At 39.7% G+C, this 16,555-nt stretch overlaps 1 protein-coding gene across 3 annotated transcripts in view; it reads right to left on the minus strand.

The window, feature by feature from the left end:
• PRIM2 (DNA primase subunit 2) overlaps positions 1–16,249 on the minus strand; it is a 133,813-nt gene extending 117,564 nt beyond the window's left edge. For 2 of the 3 annotated variants that reach the window (XM_041121013.1, XM_030004955.2), the window contains exons 1-4: positions 15,745–16,243; positions 14,965–15,068; positions 14,585–14,664; positions 7,749–7,869 (exon numbers count right to left, since the gene is read on the minus strand). In XM_041121013.1, the coding sequence (XP_040976947.1) occupies positions 7,749–7,869; positions 14,585–14,664; positions 14,965–15,068; positions 15,745–15,901 (462 nt within the window). In that variant the 5' untranslated portion in view covers positions 15,902–16,243. Of the gene's footprint in view, positions 1–7,748; positions 7,870–14,584; positions 14,665–14,964; positions 15,069–15,744 lie in introns of all 3 variants that reach the window. The other variant, XM_041121016.1, reaches the window with a different exon arrangement.
• Between the last annotated feature and the right edge of the window lie 306 nt (positions 16,250–16,555).

A 16,555-nucleotide genomic window follows, 5' to 3' on the forward strand; every position in this document is an offset into this window, starting at 1 on the left:
ATCCAGGGGACTCCACTTCTAACTATTGAGCAAAGCTAAGATACCAGTATGACTAGGTAACTTTTGACCCAATTTCTCCTTTGAATGCTATAAAGCACCAGCTGGCATGTATTAGAAGAAAAAAAAAATGTGTCAATAAAAATCTAAAGAGAATACCCTCGTCTCACTTTCCCAAAATACCTTAAAACAACTGCTGAAAGAAGCAGAATATATTAGAGGTGCCTATTTCTATTTCAGAAGCATACAAAAATCCAGCCTAAGATCTAGGAGTTACTGTGTAGTATGATATACATAGACACAGCCTTGAAAGGCAAGAAAAAGATAAACAGTATACATAGTGAAGGAAAGAATAAATTTACTCAATTTTTATGGCTTCAGGTTGTTATTATCATCACGATTAATTACTTCCCCAGTGTTAGGTCCTGTAAGACCAAATATGTGAACGATAGGAAGCTCAACACCTTAATTCGGGAATTTCTAGGAACACCAATAACCCAGATATCTTGCAGTTTTCCTCAAACTTACAGACACATTGAAAGCTTTTCAATAACAACTTCTGGCAGTTGCCATAAACATTCTGATTATCTCAAAAAGGCTATCAGAACATCAAATCAATAAACTAGGATTTATCTCACACTATGAAGGTCTAAAAGCACTATTATAACAAAAAAGTGTCAGTATGGTCATTTCTCAAGGACTTCTGATATGGGCATGCATAACCAGCTACAAGAAAAACGGGAAAAGGACAAGTGAAAAGGTTGGGGTAGGAACAGGGGGACAAACAGGGGGGTGCATACATAGCAGGGCATGTGGAAAACCACACAGACAACCAATCTCACTGATAAAGTTACATGACAAAATGGGGCTCAAGCACAATGTCAACTGACTCCAAACAGGTCTTGTATCACAATCTGACAGAAATAAAATCAGGCACTCCTAACGCAAACAAAGCAAAACATCAGATGCCCACAGCTTGTGGCAAGAAAGAAAAATTACCTTCTAGTTAAAGCGCAAGTGTCACTTACCTGTAAAACCATTTACTTTACATAATTCCTTCATATATTGAAGAATTTACTCTGAGATTAAAATATTTTATTCAATGACTATAATATTAAAATATCCATTATATTTCCCTTTAAATATCTTTAAAATCTGTATTAGTGGCTTTTACTGCCAGAAACTGTCAGGCATCATTACTGTAATTGCTCAGTTACAGTAAGATTTTTAATGCTTTAATCTCCTAAATTAATGTAAATCTCAACCGCACACCTGTGTTTGCATATTCTCTTTGATGGGCTCTGTCACCTTAAATGTCAGCATTTACTTAACTCTTGAGTGCTGCTTAAGGATTTCCTGTGCTCCCTATGTGACTGACTTTGCGCATAGACTATTTAATGTGCCTTGAGAGCTGAAAATTACATGCCATATATAAAAAGCTTCAGTATTTATCTAGATGATGACAGCACTGTCCCTTAAAAACCTTTTTTTTTTTTTTTGACTACATGAAGTATAGAATAGACTGAAAACATTCTGAAATACCTCCAGAACCATTCCATGATTCTCCTGTTATTGTGATAGAAACCATTCAACATATCAGGGGAAAATACTCTTAAAGTATAGATTAAAAATAAGCAAGGTCTAGAAACAGGGAACAGCTTAGTATTTCTTGGTCACTAAATAAATAAATAAATAAATAAATAAATAATAAAAATAAATAAAAATAAATAAAAAATAAATAAATAAAAAATTATACAGCGGAATCTTCTTCTCTTACTGAATGCCCCATATTAAAGTGTCAAGAAAGGCAATGTAGCACTTCTTTCAGGACAAGGAAACATCAAAAGCAGGAAACTCTCACATCTGAACATATTCAAAGGCTGACAAAGCACATAATGCTAACATAACATAAATGTATACCACCAGGTGAAAAATGATCAAGTCATGGATCCACGTGTGATGGGTTTTTTTTTAAAAAAACAGTAAGTTTAGTTTTGAGGCAAGACTATTAACCAGTATTCCAGTCTCTTCTCCCTTAAGCAGTTCCCCAAAATTTAGTGCACACCTGACAGCAAGCCATCTATGAAGTATTACATAAAAAGTCAAGACAGAGAAGCTTAAAGACTGGGGTCCAGAAATTATAGTGTCAAATAAGGATAAAAATAAGCTTTACTGAACAAGAGAACCGCAGAATTACTAAACAGAAAGTTTAGCAAAAGTGCCTGTATGTCCACTGGTCTAAGCTGAATAACTAGATGCTTTTTGCAAGACAGCAGGATTTTAACTAACATGAAGCAAATGCTATTCAAACAGCTATCTTCCCATGGAACAGGTAACATCAAGAGAAATAACCCACAACTGGCTATCAATTAGATGACACTGCTCTAAGAAAACTACATTTTAAATGAGCTAGTAAATACCTATAATAATACTTTGTCAAAGTATTATTTCTAGAAATTATTATTGTAAAAGTGTCACATAACAAATCCTGCACCCAGACCAAGCCTAACCACTCCCAGGAAAACACATGGAAGGGACTTCTACCAAATAATGTATCATAGGGTGAGAGTGAGTCAGTGTGTGTGTGTGTGTATATAAAATCATTTCTGTTTGCCCCCAAAAGTTCTAACTACTGTCAAAGGTAAAGTTCAAAAGTTAAATTTCTTCAGTGTCTTTCCATTTACTGGAAAGGAGGCTAAAGGTAAACATCACCTTTGACAGCATGGTTCAACCACAGCTTATTTCAGAGAAAACACAGGCTAAATTCTGAATTAAGTTCTTGTTACAATAATTTTGCGGGGGAAGCTATTCATGAAAGATGTACAAATGACTGTTAAGATAGAAATCATCTTCAAAATTGAATCTGTTTTAATTTTTAAAAAGATATCTAAAAAAGTTTAAAGCGTCTGAACAGCACAAATCTTAGATAATTTATTTTCTAATGCAATACCAACAGCTTTAAAGCTGTTTAGAAAATAAATGATGGAAATGAACTAGTTAACACAACTAGTCCCAGATAACTACAAAGTACACCAGTGTCTATTATTTTTGCACTATTTGCAGGCAAAGCAGCACTTCATTAAAACTCCCACCCACCCCCCCCCCCAAAAAAAGTTGAGGTTTGGTGTTCTGATAAAGAGCCTAACACTCATTACACTACACAATGATTTAACCAAAAGGAAAAAAGAAAATAATTTCACTCCCAAACTCTGACCAAAAACCAAAAGCTGAGGCAAGTTACTGTCAGAGATGTTGAATACATCCTCTCAGAATTTGAGACCATTGAGTTTTTCAAACTGAGAAGTAACAATAGTAAAACTTCAAATAATCCTCATCAGTCTATTCTTGGGCATAACCTCAGCCCTTGCCACCAGTGACCTGACAGCCTCATCTCATCCAACCTAACATATCCATGCTTAAACAAAAGGAAAAGACCACTGCCATTTATGTAACTTTTTTCCCCCCTACCACTTAAAACTAACTGGAAGAATATCAGTTGTCAAAGGCTCCAGCAGGGTAAACAGCTACATCAGAGTTTAAAATAAAAGTGTAAATAATAAAAACTACAGAAGTTGCAACAAGGGAAACCCGTACATACATGAGGCTGTCATTTCACATTATCATACAGTTACAATTAACAGCTCACCACCACATTTAAAAAAAAAAAAAAAAAAAAGATAAAAGAGAGAGAGAATGAGGTTCATCATTCCTGCTCCCCCACTTTTATTCTTGCTTTCCTTCTACCTCTTCCTTTCTTGACATTTTATTCAATACCACACACTCTACCTCTTGCCTATGCTGGCATAAATTGGTAGGATAAAATAAACACTAATATTGCAGAGTACTGTGAAACTTTGAGCACCAAACCAATGTTCCAGTAGGCTGAGCAGCACCAGTCCAGGCATCTTCCACACTTGCCAGAAAACAGACTGGCCAAAGCTATTTCCTACAAGAAATATAAATGCAATCTACCTGTTAGTAGTTCAAAAAAGTTTCTCAAATATAAACTCAAAGCAAACTTCCATTTTTTTCAGAAAGTCCAGGTTCCAGAGGCTTCTCACAGAAATACTAAAGGTGGACTAACTTAATCCAGTGACAGCTTTGTAAAAACATTTCAAGGAAGACCTAAGGTTCAAATTTCCATAATTTATACTAAATGTAGAGAAGCTTATTTTCACAAACATCATAAAAATTTTAAATTATCATAATTCTATCCATGTTCAAACACAAATTCATTACACTGAAGTCATAATCTTTAATCTGAATACTTCAAACAGTTTATAGCCTTCCTTTTGCAAGTAAAGGGCATCTCTATAATCAGGTGAAACTCCCCAGAGCAAGTATTTACTTATCTCAATAAACCCTTTCCCATGTATTTTGCTCCATCAGCAATATAAATGTCAGTCACAGGACATAAGAAATCCTATTATAAAAATTAAAACATTCATTTTTATTAAATTTTAGTTTCAGAAAGCTCGTGCTCTTTGACTAAAATTCTCTTTAATGAGATCAGAACTACTATCACTTCAAACTCTCCGCAACTGACTGTCATATAAAAAAATTCAAAAAGTCTAATATTTTTTTCTTCTAGTTGTTAACAACTTCATTCTTCCCCAAAAAGTTGCTAAATAAGATCATTGGTGCTAAAGTCTCCAAAGAAGATCTTAACAGCCACTTAAGTATTATCCCTGAGTGGGAGTAAAACTTCTTGATTCTATAAAGCAATAGTTCTCAATCCATAATTCACAAAATCTCAGAAATTAGTTTGCAAAACCCCTGCAAAAAATTATATGAATACATGTCTCACTTTCTCATGCATGTAAGCAAACATGAAAAGGAGGGAAGTGACAGTTACTGAATTCTTAATGTTAGGTTCATTTTGTCGGTGCTGTAAATGAAGACAACTGTCACAAAACTACAAGACAATCCACTTACTCCTCCTCCCCACAAAGAAGTTGGCCAGTTCTTAAATACTGAGAATCGCTTCTTACAGTGGTTCTTAAAATTGTTAACTGGAGAGATAGCTACACCAGACTACACCGAGGTCTGAACTTCAGCGGCTCTGGCCCATCTCAGATTACAATTCCAAAATGCAAAACCATTATCTAGAAAATGCAAGGCGCCTGTCTTCTCTTTAAAGAAATTTAACTAACTTTCTTAGGATAACTTAAGCAATTAAAATTTCATAGTAGAATTTCTATCCATTTACCAATATAAAAACTGAACTGTAATACCAGAACTTAATTCCTTTTCCTGAAGACCATCCTTCTTTTCTAACAGGTGGAGCACAAAGTCTGATTTCCATCTTGGTTTATGCATAGTCAGGCACAAAAACATTGTAACTTCTAACAGAGAAGTATGAAGAGCATAGTTAGTCTTCATTTCCTTTTTAAAGCCTTTTACAAATACAACATTGAGAAAAAGAAAACTGCTTTTACAGCAGCCTTACTTTTTAGTGGCCCCTACATAACACCACAGAGCTTAGACCTGTTTAAGATACGTATGGAATTCCTTAGTAACATTCGAATGCTTTATACACGATAGTGCCAGGAAGGATTAGTTTTGCTTAAACTCCCACTGGAATTGGAAGGGGGGGGGGGGGGGGGGGGGGGAGTAGAAGCAGGGAAGTAGATTTTCAATGAAATGATGCTTTTTTGCCTCAACAGGCGTAAGAAAGTAATACCTTCTTAATCATTTTGACATATTGAAGGCACATTCAATAGCACAGAACCAAGCCATACTCCTAGGTATTTCCAGCAACCTGCAAACATTAATTTATTCTCACAAGCCTGAATGCTGAAACTGTGACAGCACAATATGAGACTGGGGAATAAGCAACGGAAATACAGCTCCACAAACACAGCGCTCGCTGAAAGTCTGTTGAACCAGAGAATGACATTTCTAATAGTCTCCTGAAGACCCAGGAAAGCCCATGTGTTACTGTTTCGCTAGACAAATTCATTCTCAACATTGCACAAGCCATCTTTCATCATCAACATGCACTGGTGCCAGATCTTTCAATCCAGCAACATATAATGCAGGTCAGGCACATATTTTATAATATTTAAGTTCTTCTAATTAAGCAGTATTTTAAGAGAAAGTTTTTCTCAGTAGAGTGATGATTGTACATCAATTTTTATTAATTTAAGTTTACTCTGAGAGCTACAGGCAAAGCTGGAACTTTCTAACAAAACAATTCATAGCTGCAATGCAAAATTTTATCTAAAACATTAATGCAGAAACTGCAATAGACATTTTCCTTTAATCCACTCAGACAAATGAAGCAGTATGTAACAGCAGGAACCCCTTTGTAATATCCCTAAAGTATCTGAAAACCAACAGTTGTTTGTCTAGACAGATTTGGTATTTTCAAGGTTTTTCATAAGGTGGTAAAGAACTAGAATGAGTTTAAGTCAAAAGGGACAAAAGCTTTGAATCTAAGGTCTAATGAGAAAGCAACAACTGTGGAATAAGAGCGTTTACAGAATTTTGGACACAATTTATATATTCTGCATTCTCCATAGCATGTACTTCATAGGCCAAAATCAAATGGTCTATTAAATGAAAAGAGTATAATTTTCATATATGTGCATGTTTAAAGTCTATGTAAGAATAAAACTCTTATTTAACTCTACATGTTGGTTTTTTTTTAAATTATACATAAATCCTTCTACACAGTAGGCAATTTTTAAATGCTGTATCTAATACCAGCATTTTTGTTTGGTTGGTTTTTTTAAAGCTAAATATAGTCTTGGTTACACATCTACAGCTCCAGTAACTCACATAATATGCACAAACAAGCAGAATCGAAATTATTTTTAGCATGCACAAACATACAACCATGTGTTGAAAAGATACTTGCAAAGTAGAAGCCTATTATTTTTAACCCACAGCGACAATTACACCATAAGCTACATTCTTGAGCAATCAGGATTTTCATACATTGATTATTAAATTTTAATTATGTCCTCAACAGCTATCTTAAGTATTCCCTGAATGCATGTCTTTTCCATTTTCACACAGTTTTCCAGATGTCAGTATTCAAGATACCGCGTGATGTACAAAGTCCCCAGGTCACTGTGGTTTGCTTTGGTTACTATAGCAAGAAACCAACATCTTAGAAGTAGTTAGTAGATTGCAAAGATTCTAGAGCAAAGTTTATGAATGAAGACATATGTTGACCAAAACTATTTTCCAACTGAAGTCAGTAATCCGATGAGAATGGATCGCACACACACTTCAGGTTAGAATCAAACACAGCCATTGCTTTCTTATCGCTGAAACCTTTAAGGTGAATTATCACACAATTCATCACTTACATGTAAAAGAAAGCAAGGTAATTCTGACTTGAGTGTTATTTGCCCTGATGGACAGATGAGACATACAAATGCTGTATCTGAAGAACACAGACTAGATCTGACCCATCCAGAAACTTGATTCAAAAATACCTGCTATCAGCTTTTGTAAACATTGTTAACTTACCTTTGTAATTACACATTTTTTCAGTTAAGTGTTGGTTGACTGAAACAGACTGAGCTTCTCTTGTTGCAGCACAAAATTACATCACTTAATCCTCGTTTCTGTGGCATGCACACTATTGTCCAAGTTCAGAAGTTCTGTGTGGTTGTTTTTTAAAGCCATAACTGCACTTTTTATTTTTTAAACAGAAGTACTAGAACTATCTTAATGAGAATTTTAAAAAACAACAGGCACATGCGATGTAACACAAATACAGAAAGTAACATACTTACAGCTTCAAACGGTAAGTTAACATGTTCCAGGAATTTCTGTCTTAAACTCTCAGTTAGTTCGTTGAAGCGGTATCGCAAGAGATCCATTTCTTGTTGAAGAAACCAACGCCTGAGATCCTCACTGCAAAGAAATAATCAAAAGAAAAAACATAACACATTTTCTGATTATGCATTCTCTCTTTCTTTATAAACTAGATGTCAAACCTAGTGAACACAGCATTAAATATAACACTGACTTTGGCATGGGACCCACAAACCAAGGAACTTGGAAGAGAAGGCAGGAAACCTTCAGGAAGGAGCACTCAATCAGAAAAGACTTGTGAAGAGACAGTACACAAAGAAGCATGATGGCAGATGTTTTGGAAGAACAGAGATTATCAACCTCAACACTAAAAATTGCTCTGTAGGTATCAAAGCTGTTAAGTCTCCTTTAAATGGTAGGCACCATTTCTTACTTGTTTTAGATAAGAATAACCAACTGCAGATAACATTCTCCTTTGGTGTTTAAAGGACAGCTTTTTTTCTTCAACATGGCACAATATTTCTTCATTGTACAGTTAACGTCACAATTAATCTGATGAGGCAAATACACTACGAAGCCTACTTCTTTTAATTCTCACTTTTGGGGTACCTGCAGCTGAAGGAACACGCACACGTCTCAGATACTGTAACAGTGCTCTACCCTAGGCAACAAATAGCCTGGAAGCAGGCAAAAGGAAAACACGTGACAATGAACTTGGGTGAGGAACACAAATAGAACATCTAACACTTGACAAAAGAGCAAGAGGGGTTTAGCAATTGCAGGTGAGCAAGTAGGAGAATAAATGAGAACACAGGGACAGGACTCAGTAGACAGCATAAAAGAACAAGACTGAAGCCAGTCTCCAAGTACTCATATGACTCTTTTACATCCCAGCACTCAGGTTCCCAGGCATCAGCATATTACTCAAAGCCATAGCAAGTAGCTACCAGAATACTAGTAACAAAACCCACCCTGTACGTGCAAGCACAGAATGCAGATGATACCATATCTCGCTATTACAGGGCATTCTTTTAAACTGTCCTCTGAGAGCTACGCTGTGGGCTAGTGCCATGCCAATTCACAGAGCACAGAAATACTGCAGTCTTACATGTTCTCCTTACAGTATTTAAGCATTTTTTCCCATAGGGAACCAGCAAATTACAACAGAGCTGTTTGTGTTTTTGTGGACAAAACTTCTGCTTGAAATATGGCTTGGAGAAAAGTAATTCTTATTCAAATTATAATTCCAGACAGAAAGGCTATGTTAAGGTACTTTGTAAAGTATAACCCTGTGGAGAGTTTCAGTGCTTGGGATGTATTAGTAATCTGTGCAACTTAAAATGGAAGTTAATGCCTTTATGACTGATCTTCTGCAGTTCTTCTGTGATCATCTTGGACAGCAACAAAATTCTAGGATGTGACAATTTTACTGTCTTCCTAATTCATCAGCTTTACACTGCATTTGTTTTCCTAAGCGAAAAAAATAAAAAATAAAAACAAACCAAGCATATATAGTTACTTTGGAGGCCAGCCAGTCTCTTGTTCTTCCTTTCCTTCAGGAGAGCAGATCAAAGGCTATAATCCCACCTACCCACGTAAGTTACCCAAACAAGAAAATATTACTGTTATCTCTACAATACACACACCTACCTGGATTCTTCCTACAGTTGACAAACTAGCTGATGAGCTGGCTTACATTGCTGTATACATCCAGCATATACATTAAAACTGACTTTCTTAGGAACATCATCATTAGGGCATTATTTATGCTCATTTTTTTCCTTATGTCTTCAGAAAATTTTACATCATTTCTAAACCCAAATCATGTCTTATACTCATTGTTAACATTTAAAAAAATTGTACACTCTCGTTCCAGACACATATTAGTAATAATACTTATTATCAAAACCACAAGCTTAACTGAAAAGCAATGTCACTGTCATCAGATAACTAAGCAAGCTGCTGCTGAGGACGAGACAGTTGCAGGTAGTTGAAGCGTGGACAGTAGAAACATCTCCTCGTTTTTTGCCACTTAACTTTTTTGTGTGCACAATACTCAACAGTTTAAATCAGTTCAGTAGATTCCTGACTAGGAAAATTGTATGAAAGAACAGGCTCTTTCATATCAGGTAACAGCACTCGGGGGGCGGGGGGATTCTTTTCACCCCCCAAGGAGCGGTAGAAAAGACCAGCATATTTGTTATGAAGCATCAACAATCAACATAGAAGTACTTTAGAAAGACATGAAAATGCTCCTAAATATGGAACCTAAGACCAGTAGCTCACATTCCAGAATTAAATATGAGAGTTCAGTTACCAACAACTTAATGTTAATTTGTGAAAAGCCCGGGCATGGTCCAGAGCTCTATTTTACTAGGCGACCAACACCAGAAGATTCCTCAGAGTTTAAGTTTCAAAAGGTAGACAGCAAGGGCAACATGGGTACAGAAAGCACACAAAAGTAAATTTAAGAGGCAGCAATTTCAGCACACAAGTCTTATTTATTCTATAGAAGAAAAAAAAATGGCAGGAAGTAGAGAAAAGGCCTTGCTAAGTTTGATGAAGAACTTACGTCTTTGTTATGTGACACATTAAAAAAAAAAAGGCACTAAAGTATGTTTGAAGTTTCCTGAACAGAAGAGAGAGTTTTGCTGTCAGAGTGGAGGCAAGATTTATTTCTTACATCTTAAGTAAGTAAAGTGAAGATTATGCTCCTGTGACTTTCAAGAGTCTTCATAGCTAATCTGATAAAGTGAAGAGAGATGCAACAGACAGAAGCAGAAATGCATGGTCATAGCAAACATGCAAGTAAAATTCTCTTTAGAGCTGTGTTTGCCATGAAAGTGAATGAAACAAGATTATTCTATTTCCTGGTCTTGACAGATACAAGTGATATTACAAGAGGTGTGTGAAAGAAGGGTATGGGTAAGACTGTTCACTCAAGACTGTACATACCATATCTTAGCAACATTATATGGGAATAAGTTTTAAAGTCTTGGATTTCAGAAGGCAGAAGAAGGACAGTCAAGAGATGATAACTACATTACAAATGTAACTGACAAGAATGGTGGAGCTGGCCACTTCAGACCATGTAGAAATGAAAACAAAACAATCCAATTTATAAGTGAGGACTGATGCAGACTAGAAAAAAAAAGTTGATGTAAACCCATACCCCTGGGTGGCACTGTTGGCCAACTGAAAACTTAAAAAGGCAGTGTCACAGGAAAACAAGCCTGTAAACACAACTGCCTGGCACGGGGAACTGAATTCAACCTAGTTTGCAGTTACGCCTATTCAAGTACACTTTTTCAAACATTCCTACCTTAATAGCTTTCATCAGTTAACCTAATGATTTGTGCCGAGCCTGTTTTTCTGACCTAATATGAGAAAAACTTAAGAGAACAGTATATTCTATTTGCCTCCCAATTTTATCTTTTGGGGCACATGCCAGTTTTAGAGCATAAAAATATCTCATCCCGGAAATAGCTGCTTTTCAAGACAGAATGAAGAATGCTGGGCACAGGGTCACCTCACAGTGCTTAAGATGCTATCTTCCATTTTACCAGTAAGCGCGAAGTCCACCTTTTCAAAGAAACAAAAAAAGCTAGCTTAAGTGGAAACTGACTATCAAGCTGCTCTATTGAAACACTGCATCAAACTATCTGTATATAAACGGGAACACAAATATACATCTGCAAGTAGTTTTAAGAGTGCGCTGGAGCTCTATCCAAGGCCCCACTCCCCTAAGAAGGGGTCTTTCCCCCTAGTCTACAAAGACAGGCTCTTTCCTGCTGATTCTGTGGCCCAAAATAGCGTGTACTCATTTCTGTACAGTGGTTCACCTTCAACAAGCTGCCCACCTCTGCCCTGCCTATAGCCTAATTCTTAAGATGCTGCTCTGAAACACAGGGTTTGAACCATGTCTCACATTTATTTCCTAGGCAAGCACTGCAGTCAAATAAGCTCATACAAAAGACAAGGATCTTCTTTCAAAAAGACAGCTTGCAGAGTAAAAGAAAGCAGTCCAATTATCTGCATCTATCATTAATTCCAGGAGACTCCAGAACCATTATAGAGATGCAGGGCAGCAGGGGAAAGATCTCACTTAGCCAAGTCACTGCTTGGTTATTTCTGACTGATGCAGCCTTTCACTCAGCATGCTAACCAGTCATTCACATATGCCTTCCTCCCTTCTCAGCACAGTGGACAAAGCTTAGTGAATTCCACTCCTGAACCAAATACCTAACTTTCAGGCTTTTGGTACATGGTTTGTATTGCCTTCTGTGAATCTGACCCAAATTCGTTTTTCCTGAAGGCACAGACTAAACAAAAATAGATGCCTCTAATTCCAGATCAGATTCATGCCACTAGACAATTCTACCTTCCAGAACAGAACTTTCTTCAAAAGTGTCGCTACCAACACCCTCAGAGCATCTCATCTCCTACAGAAAAGCAATGGTCCCATCTAAATAATAACTAAATGCTTAAAGTTTTACAAAAGAGGATAATGGAAACCAAACTGACTATTCAAAATGCCCCTAGCAGCATAATAAGCAAGTGTCCTGGTTTCAGCTGGGATAGAGTTAATTTTCTTTCTAGCAGCTGGTATAGTGCTATGTTTTGGGTTCAGTATGAGAAGAATGTGGATTTCACTCTGATGTTTTCAGTTGTTGCTAAGTAGCGTTTAGACTAAGTCAAGGATTTTTCAGCTTCTCATGCCCAGCCAGCAAGAAGGCTGGAGGGGCACAAGAAGCTGGGAGGGGACACAGCCAGGGCAGCTGACCCCAACTGGCCAAAGGGATATTCCATACCATGTGAGGTCATGCCCAGTATATAAAGTGGGGGGAGTTGGCCTGGGGTGGATCGCTGCTCAGGAACTAACTGAGCATCAGTCAGCAAGTGGTAAGCAATTGCATCGTGCATCACTTGTTTTGTATATTCCAATCCTTTTATTATTATTGTCATTTTATCATTGTTATTATTACCGTTACTATTTTCTTCCTTTCTGTTCTATTAAACTGCTCTTATCTCAACCCACGAGTTTTACCTTCTTCCTTCCGATTCTCTCCCCCACCCCACTGGGGGGGGGGGGGAAGCAAGTGAGCGGCTGCATGGTGTTTAGCTGCTGGCTGGCGTTAAACCACAACAGAAACATTAAGTTTTCAGGTGCTTTTTAGTCCCAGGCTACTTAAGGATACTACCTTTTAGGAGTTTTTGGTAGAAACTTACAATACAGGTACAGCAAGATATTTTCTTGTAAAAATCAGCAGGACCAGTGTGACTAAGGGAGTTTATAAAAATACACACAACAAACATCAGCACTAGAAAGAAACAAATTTTACATTTGTTATTCATAATCACTAATAATACACGTAGAATAGAGAAGCGTAGAAGGCATTTCAGCTGTAATTCACCTATTCAACTTCCTCGCTTCTTTCAGGATTTTAAACTACGCTATCAGAGTCACTGCAGCAAAGACTGCTACTGATCTTCACATACACAACCTGTTCCTCACTGTACATGCATCACAGATCTAGCTGGCTCATTGATCACGTACATCAACAAACTGTCTTCAGCACAGCCCAGATGTCTTTTGAAAGGGCAACACGATGGGATGTGAATAATCCAGAAGATTTCAGGGTGTTTAAAGTCACCCAGGGCCTGTCATGGTGAGGTTTCCTCCATCTGGAGGCTTTTTGAGGCTTCTGCTACTACCTATTCTGTAGGTACCTACATATATGGTCTGTAGCAGGCACCCACCATGTTATTAGCCTCCTTGCTCTCTTCTCCAACACTTGCCCCAAAACTCTCAACTCTCTCATGACCCATTCCAAGGAAAAGCCCCATCAATTCCAGCTCCATATCCTGGCTTAGAGCACAATCCCTCCTACTCACCTTCCTGGTCTGTTTTTGCTTATGAATCTGTATCCGTCCATAGGAGCACTTCAGTCATGTCAGCTATCATGGTATCATAATATGTTTTCTACCACATTCACCTAATTTAAACAAACTATATTGCAACTTAAAGTGCAATTGAATTAACAATTCAAAACAGCACACACTTTATATTTGCCAGTTTTAATTCTAAAAAAGGACTGCAGTGGCAAGGAGTCAGAAGTTCACACTGATGCATAAGCATAACAAAGCTGCTAACAGACATAAAGCACTTGACAACCTCTACAATTTCATCCAAAAACTACAGCTGAAGCAACAGGAATGCACTTGACAGGATCAACTTTGTGCTTGAGACTTCACACAACGAAAAAATTGCAGTGCAACCATCGACGGCAACAAATTTGGAAGAAAAGCAGAGTCAGTAGAGGAAACCTCAAAGTCAGATGGTATTTTTAGTTTGCCAGAAACAAGGCTCTCTCTTTAGACAATAATATAAAGCCTATTTACATAGTCAGGGCTTTGGTCAGTAATCAACAGTTTAAGTATATGCAGCAGTTAATTTAAATTATCAATCACTGCAAATGCTTGACAAACACTTAATACTGGTGCGCTTTAATCTCAAAAAAGGTGTCAAAAGGAAGAGACTCAAATCAAAATTCTGTGCGTAAAACCCAGAAGTTTATACTGTTGGGGTTTTTAATTATTACAAAATCTGGATATTAATTTTGATCCTGAGTACCCTTTTTCATCACAGTTGAAATCAGGTTCCTAGCAAAAAAGCCCTCTGTTCGAGCCTACCTTTCTATTTAGTAGCCATGCAACCCTACAGTATCTGTAATGTCTATAATAAAGCAATATAGTATCTGTATACATTTTAAATTAATAATAAAGAGTACAGCATAATCCAAAAAGTACTTACGACTGACAGTAAGCAAGGCGTAATATGAAATGAGAGATATGGTCTTTTCTTCTTGCCTCATAATCATCCTCAGCCAAAGCCTACAGAACATATTATTATTATTTCAGACAAATAATCTCTTCCAGATTAAAAATCCACATTTATCATTGCTGTTCAACAGTGTATTAATACTCTTCTTTAAGACAATAAATGCAAGACTATTAAAGAAGGGGGTTGTCCTAAAGACAGAAATACATACTCTCAAAAACCACACCTCTGACAAAACGACAGAATTTAACTTTTAGGAATAGTATTTCATCACGTCTACTTCTATTCAGAATTCTTGAATGGTGTAAAGAAAATAAAATGCAAGAGAGTTCCCTTTTCTGATTTTTACTCACTTTGTAAGGAAACTTAAGCTTCCGGAGCTCAGCCCCCAGCTTAGTTTTGTATGAATCACTACTTCTTACATAGCTCACACCAAGGTTTTCAACTACTTTGAGCACTGGGGAAAAAAAAAAAAAGAAAAAGTCCATGTTAGAGACAACATATTGAATAGAAATCTATACTGTATTGTGTCTTGGGAAACGCACAAACAGGGGTAAGGTCACAGGAATTGCTTTCAGTGGTATGGGGAGCAAAGGGGTAAGAAATATGGAGGATCAGGCATAGCCCACAAGTCCTGAACAGCTCGCCCAACTCTGGGATCCATACAGCCACCAAGGAAAGGGAGACAGCTAAGTCTGATGGATCAGTCTCAGAACATCGGTTTCCACGGCAATGACGGAAGCCTCGGTTTTCAGGTTTTCAGGAGTTCAGGGGAACCCTTGCTCCCAGCCACAACGATCCGAATCGCCGTACTGAGAAACATCAAGTACGTCGCAACACCTAGGAAGCGAAATATGCTCGTAAAAGCCACCAGTGTAAGCCAAAACGATACAGTCCCGACTGCTATGCGCCAAGCACTCGTCGTGGAATCAGTCACGGCTCTCCGAAAGGCCTGCAGCAACACGTTCTCCTTCACGGGGAGTCACTGCAGCAGAGCGGCCAGCCAGTTCGCGTGAACAACGGCAAAGAGAGCGTCGGAGCCCGCCAAAAACGCGTACAGCCCTGACGGGAAGAACCGAAAGCTCCGGCGGGGGGGGGGGGGGGGGGGCACGGCCGGGGACGCTGCTACTCACGCTTCAGGCGGTCGACGGCGAAGCTCTCGAACTCCACCAGAGAGACGTTTTCCGTGGGGGGGTCCAGGTAGAACTGCAGGCTGTGAGGGTACAGCTCCCGCCGGTCCCCGGCCAGCCGCGCCTGCTTCAGCCTCGCTCGGCCGCTGGAGAAGTCCATCTCCCCCGCCGGCGGGCGTGGGGGCCACACGGGCGCTCAACCACGGGGGCGGCGCGACTGGGAGGGAGGAAGGAGGGAGGGAGGCAGGCGGGGAGGGGAGGGGGAAGGCGGCGGCCGCCGCCGGCCCTCGGCTCGGACAGGGCCCGCCCGCCACCGAGCCGCCCCGGGCTGCCTCCGGCTCCGGCCTCAGCCTCAGCCTCGGCCCCGGCCCCGGCCCCGGCCCCGGCTCCCGCTCCCGCCTCCCCGTTCCCACGGCGACCGCCCCCGCCCGTCGCCGTCAGGCAGAAGGCCCCACCTGGGGCCGCGCGCCGGCCCACCGCCCCAGCTTCCCGCGCACAGCCGGCCCCGGCCCCCGCGCCGCCGCGCCCCACGCTGCCTACACGGGCCACGCCCCCCGCGCGGCGATTGGCTGGCGGACGGCGAAGCGGGCGGTGTTCCGCGGAAAGGAGCCCGCCACCGGCGTGGCGGCTGGTGCTGCCTGCGGGCGGCCCCGGCCCCGGCCCCGGCGGGCGCTCAGCGGCGCCTGGCGCATCGCCCCCCCCCCGCCGTGCCTGAGCTGGCGAAACGGGTCCTTCGGCCTGGGTTTTCTGGCAGCGCGGGATACGCTGTCTCCGAGGGCTCTGCCCTCTGAGGGCGCCCGAGGCCTGCCCTCAG

The sequence above is a fragment of the Aquila chrysaetos genome, chromosome 2 (genome assembly GCF_900496995.4).
Source record: "Aquila chrysaetos chrysaetos chromosome 2, bAquChr1.4, whole genome shotgun sequence".
Lineage (NCBI taxonomy): Eukaryota > Metazoa > Chordata > Aves > Accipitriformes > Accipitridae > Aquila > Aquila chrysaetos.